Genomic DNA, 16820 nt, shown 5'->3' on the forward strand with positions numbered 1-16820 from the left:
CACTAACTGTGTATGCACGCACTATTCCCATACGGTGTCCTTTTATGTACAAATTTTCTTTGTTCTTTATATCATGTATGTAAATAGTATTTATGTGTTCTTTCAGGAATCAAATGGTTAAAAAAAATCCCGATTTAATAAGAGGAAAAGTGAAAGGAAAAAGTGGGGGGGGGGAAGCTGACTCTTACTAATTATTTTGATTAGTAAATAACACATCTTTATGCTTCGCTGGGTTTATTTTGGGGGGGGGAGAGCGGTTTGTAGTTTTGCAAACTGCCTTCCAATCATCAAATCACAGCATCATATGGTAACTATTCAACAGCATACAGACATAGCGGTAGATAAACTTTTTACCAAATTACTACCTGTCATAGCACTTCTGAACCACGTACCAAGATATGCAAAAAGCCAGCTTAAATTCTGGTCCTTTTACAGTGCTATTCTGCTCAGCCATGTGCCCAACCTCAAACCCTACGGTAAGCAGTTCAGTAACTAACTAAATATGGTCACAGAGAATCCAAATGCGAGACACAGGTCTAAACATCGGTGGGTAGAACTGGCCAAACCAGTGCACTGCATTTGGAGACCTGGCACAAAAGAACAATTTTGGTAACTCCGCCGTCTACGCACAGTTTTGCCTGCAAAATACAAACGGCAGTTCTGCTGCACCAGCGGCCTACCCAGGAAACACTAAGTTTGAGTCGCTAACTAAGCATACCATCACACCGCCACACAGGAATGTGGCCCTCTAGGGCGGCATCAACACTGCAGTCAGAGACCCTAAGGAAAGGAAGATCTTTCCTTGCAGGGTGTTTTCAGCCTCGTCAGACTCGCGACAGACCCCGCCGCTGCAAGGCCGGCGCTGCGACACCTCCTCCAAGCCTCCCGGGGGAGGGCGGTGAGCAGCCCCACGTCTCGCGTTCTCCCACTGAGAAGCAGTGGGGTGGCGCTGGGCGGGGTGGGGGGGGGGTTAGGAGGCGAGCGCGAAGGAGGCCTGGCAGTGCCCGCCCAGCCCTACCCAGCCTCCGCGGGCCCCCGGCTCGGCAGCCGTCACAAGGCTGCCCGCGGGGCCCACTTGCAGGGATGACAGCGCCTGAGGGGTCCAGTCGGGCTCATCTTCCGGAAGATTCCTACGGTCGGGGTCCGAGGGACAACCCTACGCACAGGGCCCCGCAAATCCGGGGACACACGGCGGAAGGGGCGCTCCCGCCTGGAGGTAACTGGACCCTTACAGTTCTCCTCCGTCTCCCCACAAGGGCCAAGCGGGGTCCTCCACGATAAGAAAGCTCTCACGTCCCCCTTTCCCCGCACTGCCCGCGAAAGAGCCCTGAGCTCAAGGGGACGTGTCGCTGCCCCCCACTCGCCCCCCGGTTACGACATTAGTCACCAGCAAGTAACTCACTCCGCTTCCGCCATCTTCTCTCCTCCATCACTACCATGGGCTGCGCATGCGCCCCCCGGCGGCCACGGCGGCGGCGAGGGAGGGGGCGGGGTCGGCTAGCCTCGGGCCCCCGAGGTCACGTGGGGTCCTCGTCTTCCAATCCCCCCTCCCAGTACAAGCCTTGCTTGCTGTGGAAACGTGACCAGGCTTCCAGTTTAGATACCAGTGTCTCACCTTCCCCAGTGCTCGCTTTCTTTTGCTTAGGGTCTTCTTCCTCTTGGGGAGGGTGTCTGTAACTAAGATATGAAAAGTTCTGATTAGGCTGTTAAAAATTTTAAGAACATCTAAAATATATCAAAGCCTATGTGAACTGCAAAGAGTGAGATGGAAGAGAATACCACGAGGATTGGATGATGAGGTGTCAGTGAAAGGAAATGCCATGGTAGCTGCAGGGTTTGTTACCTGGGGCGCATGGCAGTTTGGGGATGGAACCGGCAATTCTTCTCTTGGGCTCAAAGACAGTGTTCTAGATCCCCATAAGGTGGACGGTTAAGGAATCGTCATGATTACCCTATGAATATCATTCATGTGTTTGACATGAATTTACAGAGTGGTCAGTGGAGATTGCAAACTTGCATACCGCAGGGAACAAGCAGGAACGGCCACCAGTTTGCTAATGTAATTTACTATATTCTACGCATATGGCAACTAATCTGAAGCAGGATGAGACAAACATGCAAATTTGTGTGAAACAAGTCCCTGTCTTCCAACAAATCTTAATCTGGAGAGTGAAGTGGGTTTTACAGAGATAGCCACACATTCTAAGTGATCTGACACATCCATCGAGCGCTTTGGCAACCTTAAGTTCAAGGAATAATAAATCTTTACTGTCCTTCACCAAAAAACAGCATACTGATCACAAACAGTGCCTTCTTTTTCCACGTTTTAAGATGGTGGAGTCTCATTTCAAGAACTGAGAAATGAATTAGTGATATAAATTCATCGCAAAGTGTAATATGGTCTAATGAAAAGTATACTTAATCTTATAAATCCTGTGATCAGGATGTCCCTAGGGAAGGTAAGAGACCACTGCCTATGTAAGGTAAATTGTCCTTTACCACTTCTCCCTGTAGGTTAACATTGTTTCTTTACCTTATTTTCTTATCTAAAGCAGTGACCTTCCTCCTACTCCTAGGAGAACTCACTGAGAAAGTCCCCTTTGAAAAGTCCCTGTAGATGCTTAAAAATAAGATATTACTACTTTTTCTTTCTTTTCTGAGCTGCTCATATGATGCCATTGTCATTTAACTCTCAAGAATCAACTGTTGGGACTTCCTTGGTGGTCCAGTGGTTAAGAGTCCACTCTTCCAATGCAAGGCATGTGGGTTTGATCCCCGGTTGGGGAACTAAGATCCTGCATGCTGCGTGGCCAAAAAAAAAAAAAAAAAAAATCAACTGTCTATTGGTATTGCTGACATTTTTGTTTAGTAAAACAAAACTGAAGAAAGCAGTCTTAGACCTAAACATGAAAAATGCGTAATCCAAAGGAATATTTGGAATAAATGGGCCAAAATTATGCCTTTTCATCCCTCTTTCCTTTGAACATCTAAGGCCTATATCTATATTGTCATCTCATGCAGATTGGCTTTAAAAGTCAGAACATATATTAGGTAAAATCAGGCCAGTACTTCTTTTTATTTATTTTATTCTATTTTATTTTTTATTTTTTTTGGCAGTGGCTTGCAGGAGCTTAGTTCCCGGACCAGGGATGGAACCCAGTGCCGGCAGTGAGAGTTCCAAGTCCTAACCGCTGGACCTCCAGAGAATCCCCAGTACTGCTTTTTAGAAACATTTCAAAACCCAATATTTATTATAACAACAACTAGCATTTTTATAGCCTTTTAGTAAAAGCAGAGGATTTCCACAAACTCATTTGATCATCACAGCAATCCTAGTTATCATTTTCATTTAGCACAGAAATATAATGAGGCTCGGGCTTCCCTGGTGGTGCAGTGGTTGAGAATCCGCCTTCCAATGCAGGGGACATGGGTTCGAGCCCTGGTCTGGGAAGATCCCACATGCCTCAGAGCAACTAAGCCCATGCACCACAACTACTGAGCCTGTGCTCTAGAGCCCGCAAGCCACAACTACTGAGCCCGCATGCTGCAACTACTGAAGCCCGCGTGCCTAGAGCCCATGTTCCGCAACAAGAAAAGCCACCACAATGAGAAGCCCGTGCACCACAATGAAGAGTAACCCCCGCTCGCTGCAGTTAGAGAAAGCCCGTGCACAGCAACGAAGACCCAACACAGCCAAAAATAAATAAATGAAATAAATAAATTTATTTTTAAAAAAAGAAATATAATGAGGCTCAAGGTGATTAAATGCCTGTGGTGACTCTGCTAGACTGTACCAGAAATGGGGTTCTAACTTAAGCTTTCCATGGGCAAAATCAAGTTTTCGTTCCTGCATCATTCAGCAAGCCACTGTGTGAAATGTTAGTGGAGGCAAAGTATGATAAAGGACTACCCTCAAGAAATTTATCATCACTTATCTGATGAAACAGAGGAAGGTGTATTACCTCTTTGTGATTTCCTAATGAAGAGATTTATGTGTCATGCTAACAGGCTGAACTTCTTTCTGAAGTTTCCAGGAAGCGTTGCTTTGGAGAAGTGCCAGCATCGTATATTTTAGAAAAGTCCCTCTAGCAAGGATGGATTGGAGGAAAGTAAAACCGGAGACAGGGAAACTGGTTGGCAAACTGTATTAATCCTTAAAGAAATGGTAAAAGGCTCCAGGAATGAAAAAGAAGGATAAAAATTTTTGCTCCTTTGTTGCACCAGTCACACTTCAAGCGCTCAATAGCCATATGTGGCTAGTGGCAACTATATTGTACAGTGTAGATATAGAACATTTCCATTATTACAGAAAGTTCTATTGGACAGTGCTCATCTGAATGCTAGATTAGGGATTGGCAAACTACTATTTCTGTCTTAGTCAGTTTGGGCAGCTATGACAGAGGCCATGGACTGGGCAGCTTAAGCAAACATTTATTTCTCACAGTTCTGGAGGCTGGGAAGTCCAGGGTCACAGTGCAGGCAGATTCAGTGTCCAGTAAGGGCCCTCTTCCTGATTTGCAGACAGCTACCTTCTCACTGAATCCTCACATGGTGGAGAGAGAAGACAGTATAGCAGAAATGGGGACCATGGGCATTTGGGCCACTTCTTCATGTAATTCACTTGTGCCTCAAGGCCTGCTCAGCCCTATCATGTATAGTCCACTTCCATTTGATGGTGGAATGCTGCTATGCACACCCAACTTTACGGTCTGGTCGACCAGATGACACTCAGTTCACAATGAGCAGCTTGCGTGGTAACTTGGTGACCCATAGTTAAGCATTCAGTCTCTACTAAGGTCCAGTAGCAGACCAAGAGCTGTTTCTCAAGAGGAGAGTAGTTATCTGCAGAGGGTGATAGGGCTTTGTTCCAAAATCCTGAGGACCTGTGCTGTGATTTCCCTATAGGGCCCTGCCGAAGGCTCCAAACAGCATTCCTATCTGCCGCTACCACTTGGGATGGAGTAACACACCCAAATGAGGAGCATGTTGCCTCCAAAATCCAAATGGGCCCTCTAGGTATTAGACTTCTTTTTTTGTTTGTAGGAGGGGCCAGATGCAACAATTTATCCCTCACCTTAGAAGGGATATTTCAACATGCCCTGCACCTCTGGACCTCCTAGAAATTTCACTGACATGGAAGAAGAAATGTCGCTGAATTTTTCTCAGATTTATTTCCCACCTTCTGACACACAAATGTCTTACCAATAAGTTGAGTAGTTGCTACTTTTTGCACACTATGTCCGATCAGCATAATGTCTTCAATGTAATGGACCAGTGGACCAGTGTGATATGATGTGAAAGAAAAAGGTGATCAAAATTCTTGCAAACTAAAAAAAAAAAAAAAAAATTCTTGCAAACTGGGCTTCCCTGGTGGCACAGTGGTTAAGAATCCGCCTCCCAATGCAAGGGACACGGGTTCGAGCCCTGGTCCGGGAAGATCCCACATGCCACGGAGCAACTAAGTCCGTGCGCCACAACTACTGAGCCTGCGCTCTAGAGTCCGTGAGCCACAACTACTGAGCTCACACGCCTAGAGCCCGTGATCTACAACAGGAGAAACCACCGCAATGAGAAGCCCGCGCACCGCAACAAAGAGTAGCCCTCGCTCACTGCAACTAGAGAAAGCCTACGCACAGCAACGAAGACCCAACACAGCCAAAAATAAATAAATAAAATAAATAAATTAAAAAAAAAAATTCTTGCAAACTAATTATGACATAGGGTTGCAGGGTTGATTTAGCCCTGATGTAGGATTGTGAAGGTGTATTGCTGGCCTTTCCAGCTGAAAACAAACTGCTTCTGGTGGTCTTTACTAACAGGTATCAAGAAAAAAGCATTTGTCAGATCAATAGTTGCATACTAGGTACCAGAGGATATATTAATTTGCCCAACCAATAAAAACCGCATCTGGTACAGCAGCTGCAACTGAAGTCACCAACTGGTCAAGCTTAGAGTAATCCACTGTCATTCTCCAAAATCTGTCTGCCTTCTGCACAGGCCAACAGGCAAGTTGAGCGGGGATGTGGTGGCGCTAATCTCTGCAATCCCTCCAGGAATACGGTATTGCTTTTGGTTTACTATTTTCCTAGGTAGAGGCAGTTCTACTGGCTTCCACTTGACCTTTACCACCATACTAGTCCTCACTCCACAGGTCAAGGAACCAATGTGGTGATTCTGCCAGGTGCTCAGTGTATCTATTTTTTATTTTTTGGGGGGGCTGTGTCGGGTCTTAGTTGCGGCATGTGGGATCTTTCATTGAGGCGTGTGAGTTTCTCTCTAGTTGTGGCACGTGGGCTCCAGGACACACGGGTTCTGTGTTTGCGGCACGTGGGCTTAGTTGCCCTGCGGCATGTGGGATCTTAGTTCCCCCACCGGGGATCGAACCTGTGTCCCCTGCATTGGAAGCGGATTCTTTACCACCGGACCACCAGGGAAATCCCTCAGTGTATCTATTCTAATTCCTCATTCCAGGACTAGGGAAATAACCATAGGATGGGTTTGGGGACCCACTGGGCCCACTGTGAGACAAACTTGAGATAAAACTCCTTCAATCACCTGACTTCCATAAGCCCTTTCTGTAACTGGCAGACCACAGTGATGTTTGATCTCCTGGAATTAATGTCAGTTCAGAGCCAGCATCCAGCAGTCCCCAAATGGTCTGATTATTTCTTTTTCCCCAGTGCACAGTTACCCTGCTAAAAGGTTGTAGGTCCCTTTGGTGAAGTCTGGAGAAAGATTAACTGTATAAACTTTGGCTGGTGTACCAGTGTCCTTTCTGTCGGGGATGTAGCCTCTTCTTTATTTAAGGGGTACTGAGATCTGTAAACCAGCTCAAGTCTGGGAATTGATTGAAGGGATATGACTCCCTTTTTATGATTCAGGTTAGACTTTTGTTTACTTGACCTAGAACTTTTTCTACTGATACTGTTCAAGTAAGAATTTAGGGCTTCCCTGGTGGCGCAGTGGTTGAGAGTCCGTTTGCCGATGCAGGGGACGCGGGTTCGTGCCCCGGTCCGGGAGGATCCCACATACCGTGGAGCGGCTGGGCCCGTGAGCCATGGCCGCTGAGCCTGCGCATCCGGAGCCTGTGCTCCACAACGGGAGAGGCCACAGCAGTGAGAGGCCCACATACCACAAAAAAAAAAAAAAAAAAAGAATTTCGTAGGTTTCCTATCTGTTTCACTTCTAGGAATACCATGATCAACTAGCCAATGACATAGGTCTGCACAAGTCAGACTATCCGGATTGCTGCTCTGACTCTGCTGTCCACCAGTGCCGCCACTTGGTCCCTGCAACCCTAGGATCCAATTACTCCTGTTGCATTTAGGTTCCCCAATTCAGTGGCTATAGTTCCCACTGTAAGGTCTGGCCTACAGAGAAGAGCGATCACAGAGCCTTTCACGGATGCCGGAGCTCCCCTCACAAACTGCTATGGAGTGAGTATTTGTGTCCCCCCCAAATGTTGAAGCCCTAATCCCCAATGTGATGGTATTTGGAAACTTTGGGAGGTAATTAGGTCATCAGAGTTGAACCTTTATAAATGGGATTAGTGCTCTTAGGAGAAGAAAGATGAGAGAGATGATCTCTCTCCACCATGTGAGGATACAGCAACAAGGTGGCCATTGTCTGCAAACTGGGAAGAAGTTTCTCACCAGACACCACATTTGCCAGCACCTTGATCCTGGACTTCCCACTCTCTAGAACTGTGAGAAATAATTGTTTGTTGTTTAAACCACCCAGTCTGTGGTATTTATTATAGCAGCCCAAACTGACTAACACAAGCCCACAGGCCAAATCCAGCCTGGGCTTGTTTTTATACAGCCCTCAAGCTAAGAATGGTTTCTACATTTTCTAATGATTGAAAAAAATATCCAAGGAAGAATATTTTGTGACAATGAGAATTATGTGAAATTTATATTTCAGTGTCCATAAATTAGGTCTTATTGGAACACAGCAATACTCACTCATTTACAGCTACTTTTGTGCTTCAAGGGCAGAGTTGAGTAGTTGCAACAGACACTGTAATGGTCCACTTGACAGAAAAAGTATGCTGACCTGTGTTCTAAATACTGATCACCTCGTGCTGGACACTTGCAGGGTAGTTAATGTAGTACATACACTGTCCTACACCCCATCTAGACTTGATTGCTGTCCTAATATCCTATATGGTGAGACAGAAGGTCAAGTGACCCAGATTTGAATTCTGGTAAAGTACTGACCCTCCTTGGGAAACTGCTTCATGTTTTAGTTTTTTTTGTTGTTTTGTTTTGTTTTTTATTTATTTATTTGGTTGTGCTGGGTCTTAGTTGCTTTTTTTTTTTTTTTGAGGTCTTAGTTTTATAATGTGAAAAAAAGAGGGACAACACCTTACAAAATTGTTGTACAGCCTTAAAAAACCAAATGTAAAGTCTAAAAAAGTTCTCTTTTTTCTTCTTTTAACTTTTTATCAAAGTCTTCCTTCACCTGAATTTGTCCAATAAATGTTACTGAGTATGCCTAATACTCAATAGGTTTTAAATGCTTGTCGAGGGAATGAATGCTTGAATATTTGGATGAATGAGGACTAAAATTCTAGTATATCCCGTAGGTTGCAATGACGCAGTATATGGACTTGCTTCCTCTTTTCCTTGAAAGTAATACAGTATACTAAAACCAAATACTTTGACTAAAGCAAATAGTACTGAAACTGAAAAGACAGTCTAGTCCTGCCACCTCTCATCTACTCTTACAATAATCAGTATGTTAATCATATGCTTATCAATCTTATCTTCCCTTGTATACCTGTGGTTGGCACTGTTACTAGTTGGCTATGTTTCCCCAGGGGCTGAATAGCACAAACTGGGAGCTTTAAAGCTTAAAGGGACATTAGACGTCATGTGACCCATGCTGAGGAAGAATCCGTGGCAAAAGCAGAATCTGAACTCTGATCTCCTAACCTCCTATCCATCCAGTCTGGAGTTTTTTGCCTTGTGCCACGAAACCTTCCTTCAAGCATGTAGGTACTTGATAAACACTTGAAGCTGCTATGGACTTTCATTTCCATTCTGCTTTTTGCTTAATGTTTACTTAGCATTGTGGCAGCCTGGAAGAGTTGTGCTACGTAGAGCTGTAGAAACAGACAAACTTAGATTTCAATCCTGACTTTGCCATTCTCTAGCTGTGTGACCTCTTGCCATGCTATCAGCTCCACCTTCAAAATATAACCTCATCATAACTGAATCACTTTGCTGTACACCTGAAACTAACACAACACTGTAAGTCAACTGTTTTCAAGAAAAATTTAGATATATATACAAATAAAACCTCATCTCTGGCCACACTATCATGAACATGCATGAAATTATCAAAATACAAACCAAGTCAATCTGACACTTCTCACCACCTCCACAGTTATCAGCCTAAGCCAGGCCACCATCATCTCTCCCCTGGACCACTGCCATCGGCTCCTGACAGGTCACCGGCTTCTCTTCTTGCTCCTCTGTAATTTACTCTCTGCAGAGCAGTCTAAGTAAGCTTTATAGCTGTAAATCAGATCACATCACTGTCCTGCTCAAATCATCCAGTGCCCATCACACTCAGCAGAGAGTTTTCTCTTGTTCACTCTGCTCCAGCCACTCTGGCGTCCTTGCTTTTCCTTCTCACACTTGCTACTTCCCAGTTGGGAAAGGCTTTTACACAGGTCTCGCTTCCTCACTTCATCCAGGACTCTGCTCAAATATCTCCTCAGAGCTCACTCCCCACCACCTAACCCAACGTGGGCTTCTCGTCACTTTCCTTCCCTTATCTCACTTTACTTTTCTTCATGACACTTCAATGCTCCACACATTATGTTATGTACATATTTGTTTGTTTATTTACTACTCCCATCAACCTCCAGGCTACAAACTACACATTTTGTTTACTTCTACATTCCTAGTTCTTTAAACATTAAGTGCTCAATAATTATGCATTGAATAAATGAAGTTTACTTAACTGCTCTAATCCCCAGTTTGAAAAATGAGGACAGTATTTACCACACTTATTGTACAAGTTGAAAAAAGATGAAATAATGTATCTAAACAGTAGAGCATAATAAACGCTCACTAAGCATAGCTGTAATTATTTTAAAATTTTGCCACAAATTATTATGCTTAAAGTAAAGGAAAATAATCCTCCTATTGTATTTCCAAAAGTTAGGCAATTTTTATGAGGCCATCCTTACTTTTTTCTTTTTAAGATTTATTTATTTTATTTATTTTTGGCTGCTTTGGGTCTTAGTTGCGGCACACGGGATCTTCTTTGTGGTGCACGGGCTTCTCTCTAGTTGTGGTGTACGGGTTTTTCTCTTTTCTAGTTGTGGTACGCGGGCTTCAGGGCGCATGGGCTCTGTAGTTGTGGCATGAGGGTTCCAGAGTGCGTGGGCTCTGTAGTTTGTGGCACGGTGGGCTCTCTAGTTGAGGCGCATGAGCTCAGTAGTTGTGGCACAGGGGCTTAGTTGCTCTGAGGCATGTGGGATCTTAGTTCCCTGACCAGGGATCAAACCTGTGTCCCCTGCATTGTAAGGCAGATTCTTTACCACTGGACCACCAGGGAAGTCCCCCTTACTTTTAAAAGTTAGTTAGCAGATACATTTTTTAATATGCATATGCTGTAATTTAAAATATTTAGTGTCAGTATCTGAGAATAGATTTTTGCCTGTGTGCTCCTAATGTATTAAAATAAACAGTGTCATATCAGTTTCATATTAAATCTTAATTGTAATGTTCTATTTATGGTAGATAAGTCTCTCTTAATTACGTAAAATGCCAGAGACAACAGGAGGCAGAACAAAATACATTATAGGGAACAAGCAAAGCTAGTGAACAGGAATGAAAAGTTAGCAAAGTTGGGGAAAAGTTATGTGACAGAAGCATACAATGATATAGAACTTAATTTTAATACTTACCTCTAGCAAATCCTGAATACAAAATTGTCCAAAAATCTAAATAATGCAGAAATATATATGAAATAGGAAGTGAAAGTCCACTACAATCCACGTCCAAAAATAATCATTAACGGCTTATTTTATATTCTTTTTGATTTTCTATATACTAACATACATATAAGTATATGTATCTCTTTATCAAAAATGGTATTGGACTATATACACTCTTTTGCAACCATTTTCACTTAATAGTATATCCTTCCATGTCAGTGTATGTGCTTTTCTTCCACTTCCTCAAAGATGCCACTTTGCTTACCTCATGGCCTTCCATACAATCCTGGAATATTCTCTCCCATACTTTGCAAATCTAGTTCCTTGTTTCCCTTTAATTCTCTGCATAAACATCATTTCTTTAGATAGGTTTTTCCAGATCAATTTATAGAGTTCTCCCCACCATTATTCTCTGTCACTGCACAATATTTATTTCCCTTGGAGCAGGTACCACAGTTTGTAATTGTGGGTTTGTTCACTTATTTTCTTGCCTATTTTTTCTCTCTAAACTGTGAATCTCACAAGGACAGGGAATAAACCTGTTTTCTTCATGACTGTATATTCAGTGCCTTGCACAGTGCCAGGCAGCATAGTAAGCTCTAAATAAATGTGTTGAAATAAATAAGTGTGTAAGTAACACACTGAAAAAAGGGTGTTTGTTCTTTCACTCCCTGTCTGTGATAGATAGAGCATTGCTTTCTTTTTTCTTCAGTTCTTTACCTATTCTTAGTTAAGAAACAATACTGTACAGTTGACCTTTGAACATCATGTGTTTGAACTGTGCAGGTCCACTTTTACATGGATTTTTTTTCAGTAAATGCATACTACAGTACTTACATGATATGTGATTGGTTGAATCTGTGGTTGTGGAACTGTGGATACAGAAGGTCAACCGTAAAGTTACACAGAAAGTTTTGACAGCACAGAAGTTAGTGCCCCTAACTTCCTACATTGTTCAACTGTACTTATCTTGATTCACACCTGGGATGTGTTTTAATCAGGTATGGTAAGGTGACAGACACAAGGACAACTGCTTTTGAAATAAGAGTTTATTATTTACAGTTCCCAAAGAAAGGGAGCATGCCACACCATGCAGGGCCACGTGGGGAAGAACCAGGGTCAGTCTGGAGGCAGAAGGAGTGAAAGAGAAAGCATGGCCCAGAGCTTTATTGTAGTTTCTGCAGAAAGGAATGGAAGAGGCAGCATATGAAATTTTAAGTAAATTTGGGATTGGATAGTTTGAATATTTTTAGCAGACTCTGGTCTATAGCGATGGTGGTCTCTAGTTGTCCAGTACCTGGCCCTGGGTGGGGAGGGGTGATTTAGAACAGGGGAAATACTGGCTTGGTGTATGAGAATTAAATAAAGGAGGAAGTCGAGGATATGGGCTTTGGATTGGTTGGTTTGCATATGAAAGCCACATTCACAGAGGAGAAGTCATTTGCTATCTCTAGGATAATTTTTAGAGATAAAAGCCCTGGGAGGGGCAGCCCCTCCTCTGTCAGTAAGGCCACCAAGCTATCAAACCATCATAAAATATACAAAATAAAAAGCATGATTAATACATTTCCAACCTAATTTAGGTATCATGAATGCTCATTCCCCAGTTAAATTTTTCAGATGAAAGATAGAAACCACATCTGTGTATATAAATCTTTGTCTCGTTAAATGCAGGAAGATGGGCAGGACCTGAAATTTGGAGTTAAGAACCTGACTTTAAGCACTGATCCTTCCCATTTCCAGCTGGGTGCCCTTAGCCAGTCCAATTAACCTCTCTGAACACCAAGTTCATCATAAGTAAAGCAGGGATAACAGTAATATTTACCAGAAATGTGATTGTATTTGTCAAAATGTTTTGTAGCTACAATGCACCATGTACATGTTTAAAGTTTTACTGCAGTATACTGCAGGGACTTTTTCTCAGAATAAGAATTTAGAAGGTGTTTTTGTTGTTGTTGTAATTGTAGAAATGTTCAAGGGCAAGACTGGAGGGGGAACACTAAAAATTTATTCAGGAAAAGAATAAGATTTCACTGTCTAGTTACATAGTGCAATTTTGGATTAAAGGGTACTTTCCATCAATGGACTTCAAAGAGCTTTGAAACGTTTATTTATTTTCATAATATTTTGAAGTCAGTTAGGTTAAAGTTGTCGTCATTTACTCTCTGAAAGGGAAATAAATACACAGCAAGTTACATAACCTGCTTGAGTCAAAATTAGAACCAAGGCTTTCAGTTTTGCCACATAGTGCTCAGACTGGAGCTGCACTGCTCCCCAGAATAAGCAAGCACCTTCTTTTGCTGGAATCATCTAAGGTTTGGTTTTATCACAATGTTTGCTGGATCAAGCAATTTAAGAAAAATTAGAAAATCTGTCATCAAATAATCATTAGCAATTCATTACCAGCAAATAAGCCTCATCAAGTGCTTCTAAGATGTAGGCATTGGTTTTACTTAATGAAGTTAAGAATCTGTGTCCTCTCCTGAGGTCCTAGAATTTTTATCTCTTCTGGGTCATTCTTCCCTCTGCTCTCATCTAAAGAACCAATGTTTTTACATTCTTCTTCTCCCTAAAATTTCAGGTGATTTAGGACTAAATCCAAAGCTCCTTCTGTGGCTTACAGAGTCTTTATTTTCTGACTCTAAAACACCTTCTTCCTCTGCTTCCAACTGCCTTTATACTTAATCCTCATTAAATTTCTCATCAGGCAGACAAAAGCTAGGCCTTTTCACTGCCCTGCCTTTACACCCAACTTTAATTCACCTAAAATGGCAATAAGGGGAGGCTGAGAGGAGAAAGAGAAGGCTACACTTGTTAAATACAGTTGTCACTCGGTAGCCACCGTGAATTGGTTCCAGGACCCCCTCGGATACCAAAATCCATGGGTTCTCACTTTTTCTCTATAAAATGGCGTAGTATTTCCACATAACCTATGTGCATTCTTCTGTATACTTTAAATCATCTCCAGATTACTTATAATACCCAATGCAATGTAAATGCTATGTAAATATTTGTAAATACAGTGTAAATGCTATGAAATAGTTGCCAGAGCATGGCAAACTCAAATTTTGCTTTTTGAAACTTTCTGAAATTTTTTTTTTTTTTTAATATTTTCGATCTACAGTTGGTTGAATCTGTGGATGCAGAACCCGAGGATATGGAGGGCCAGCTGTCCTTGCTGAGTGCTCTACATACAGTATCCTATCTGATTTGCACAGCAAACCCATGAAGCAGGTATCATTATCCTCCATTTTGCTGATGAGGGTACTCATTTTAGTGGGATTAAGTAACCTGTCCAAGGTCATACTGCTAGTAAGTGGCAGGATTAGCTTTGGAACCGAAGTCCACCTGCAAAATGCATGCCCTGGCCTCTTCCATATGCTGACCCTCTCCACCCACTATTGTCATCTGGCATTATTCTTCAGATTCTGCTCAACCTTTTCATCCTTTGGGCTTCACAGCCTCACCCAGATGGAGTTAGCGCTCTCATAGTACTCTGTTTATACTCCTCTAATAATACTTACCAGGTATTTACTTTTAATTGAGATATAATTCACATAAAATTCATCTGTTTAAAGCATATAACTCAGTGTATATTCACAATGTCATGTAACCATCACTATTATCTAATTCCAGAATATTTTCATCGCCCCAGAAGAAACTCCAAGACCTTTAAGCAATCACTCCCCGTTCCCCCTTTCCTGAAACCTCTGGCAACCACTAATCTGCTTTCTGTCTCTATAGATTTGTCTGTTATGGACATTTAATATGAATGGAATTATACAATATGTAGCCTTTTGTGCCTGTCTTCTTTTGCTTAGTGTTTTCAAGGTTTATCCACATTGTCATGTGTTTCGGGACTTCATTCCTTTTTACAGATGAATACTATTTCATTTTAGGGATATACCACATTTTGTTTATCCATTCTGCAATTAATGGACATTTGGTTTGATCTCACTTTTTAGTTACTGTGAATAATGCTTACATGAACATTTGTGTACTGCTTTTTGTGCAGACATATGTTTTTAATTCTCTTGGTTATATAACTAGGAAAGGAATTGCTGAGTCATATGGTAACTCAATATTTAACATCTTGAGAAACTGTCAAACTGTTTTCCAAAGTAGCTGCACTTCTTCACATTCCCGCCTGCAATGTATGAGGGTTCCAATTTCTGCACACCCTTGCCAACGCTTGTTATCATCCATCTTTTGATTATAGTCAACCTAGTAGGTATGAAGTGATTGAGTTGCATTTCCCTAATGACTAATAATGAATATTTTTCATGCTTTTATGGCCATTTGTATGTCTTCTTTGGAGAAATGTCTATTCAAATTCTTTGCCCACAAAGAGAAATTAAGTTGTCTTTTGTAAGAGTTACTTGTATATCTGAATACTAGTCCCTTATCAGACACATGATTTGCAAATGTTTTCTCCCATTCTGAGGGAAGACTTTTCTCTTTCTTGATTGTGTCCTTTGAAATACCAACATTTTAAATTTTGATGAAGTTCAATTTATCTTTTTCTTTTGTTACTTGTGCTTTTGGTGGCAATCTAAGGTCACAAAGATTTCCTGCTGTGTTTTTTCTAAGAGTTTTATAATTTTAGCTCTTATACTTAAATCTTTGATCCATCTTGAGCTAAATTTTGTAAATGGTTTAGGTAGAAGTCCAACTTCATTCTTCTGTATATGGATATTCAATTGTTCCAGCATCATTTGTTAAAACAAATTAACCCCACCCCCAAGAAAAAGACCTATTTTTTCCCCCACTGAATTGTCTTGGCCCTTTGCATTGACACATGTCTGCTAGTGTGAGCTCCTTGAGGGCAAGGTTTTTTATATTACTACCTGCATGTCTAGCATGGGACTATGATGTAGTAAACCCTCAAAACACGTGTTCAATAAATGAAAAGCTGATTTGAAAATCCTAGTGTCAACCTACACGTAGCAAGTGCCATAGACTTTGCTAGATGCTGGGGAAGTTTTATACATGAACTCACAGTCTAGTAAAGTTTTCAAACCAAAAGTTTCCAAGGGGTCCGAGAATCTTACAATCCTACACTGGAATGGGTCTTGGAGGTCGGGATTTCAGTAAGGAAAAGCAGACCTGACAAGGCTAAATAGCAGCCTGTGGCCTTATCTCATGTTAATTTGCCAGAGATCCCAGGTCTCTTTGAAATTACATTATGACTTTACAACTTAACAAAGGAATTTTTTTTCAGTTAGGCCTCCATAAAGCATTTTTTCAGTTAGGTAGGCCTTGAGAAAGTCCTCTCCAGATGAAAGACAGCTGCTTCTGTTTCATATCACTCTTATCTTCTGAGATAACTGCTATCAGAGATTAAAAAAATCTTTTTCTCCACCCTAGCTGGACATAATCACTCCTTTCTCTGAACTTCTATAGCTCTTACTTGCTCTTCCAGAAAATTAGCAATTTGTTTTGTACTGCCCTAGTGCTTTGGATTTTTATGTAATCTTGAATTATTTATCACCAGTTTATGTGTGAACTTCCTAAGTAGACTGCCCCAACTAGACTCAGGGGCAAAAGTTGCATTTTACATTTATTGTATGAAATATAGGGCTTTGTACCTAGTGGACATGCAACAGGTATTTCTTGACATTATTTGTGTTTTTATAGAATTTACTTTTAAAATAAGAAGCTATTAGGCTTAAGTTTCATTCTGTTTTTCCCTAGAGGCTAAGGGTGTGAGGCTCAAAGGGAGAAGCACCTTCTCTCCTTTGGACAATTACTAGTCACCCTCTACTTGCTTTCCTAGAGGAATGGAGACACCAGAGAACTAATAATTAGTACATGTACATATTTAAATATTTCTTAATATTACTATTAAAGGTTTTAAAATTCTATG

General features: G+C 41.7%; 1 protein-coding gene across 8 annotated transcripts in view; it reads right to left on the reverse strand.

Moving 5' to 3' along the window:
- The window catches only part of PHC3 (polyhomeotic homolog 3), an 85182-nt gene extending 83730 nt beyond the window's left edge, over positions 1 to 1452 (reverse strand). For 7 of the 8 annotated variants that reach the window (XR_013828348.1, XR_013828349.1, XM_079921696.1 and 4 more), the window contains exon 1: positions 1403 to 1452. Coding sequence is in view for 5 of the 8 variants with exons in the window: in XM_079921696.1 (XP_079777822.1) it covers positions 1403 to 1416 (14 nt within the window). In the remaining 3 variants the exon portion in view is untranslated. Of the gene's footprint in view, positions 1 to 718; positions 839 to 1402 lie in introns of those variants that run through there. The other variant, XM_079921694.1, reaches the window with a different exon arrangement.
- Between the last annotated feature and the right edge of the window lie 15368 nt (positions 1453 to 16820).

Source organism: Stenella coeruleoalba, assembly GCF_951394435.1.
Source record: "Stenella coeruleoalba genome assembly, chromosome: 5".
In the NCBI taxonomy this organism is placed as follows: domain Eukaryota; kingdom Metazoa; phylum Chordata; class Mammalia; order Artiodactyla; family Delphinidae; genus Stenella; species Stenella coeruleoalba.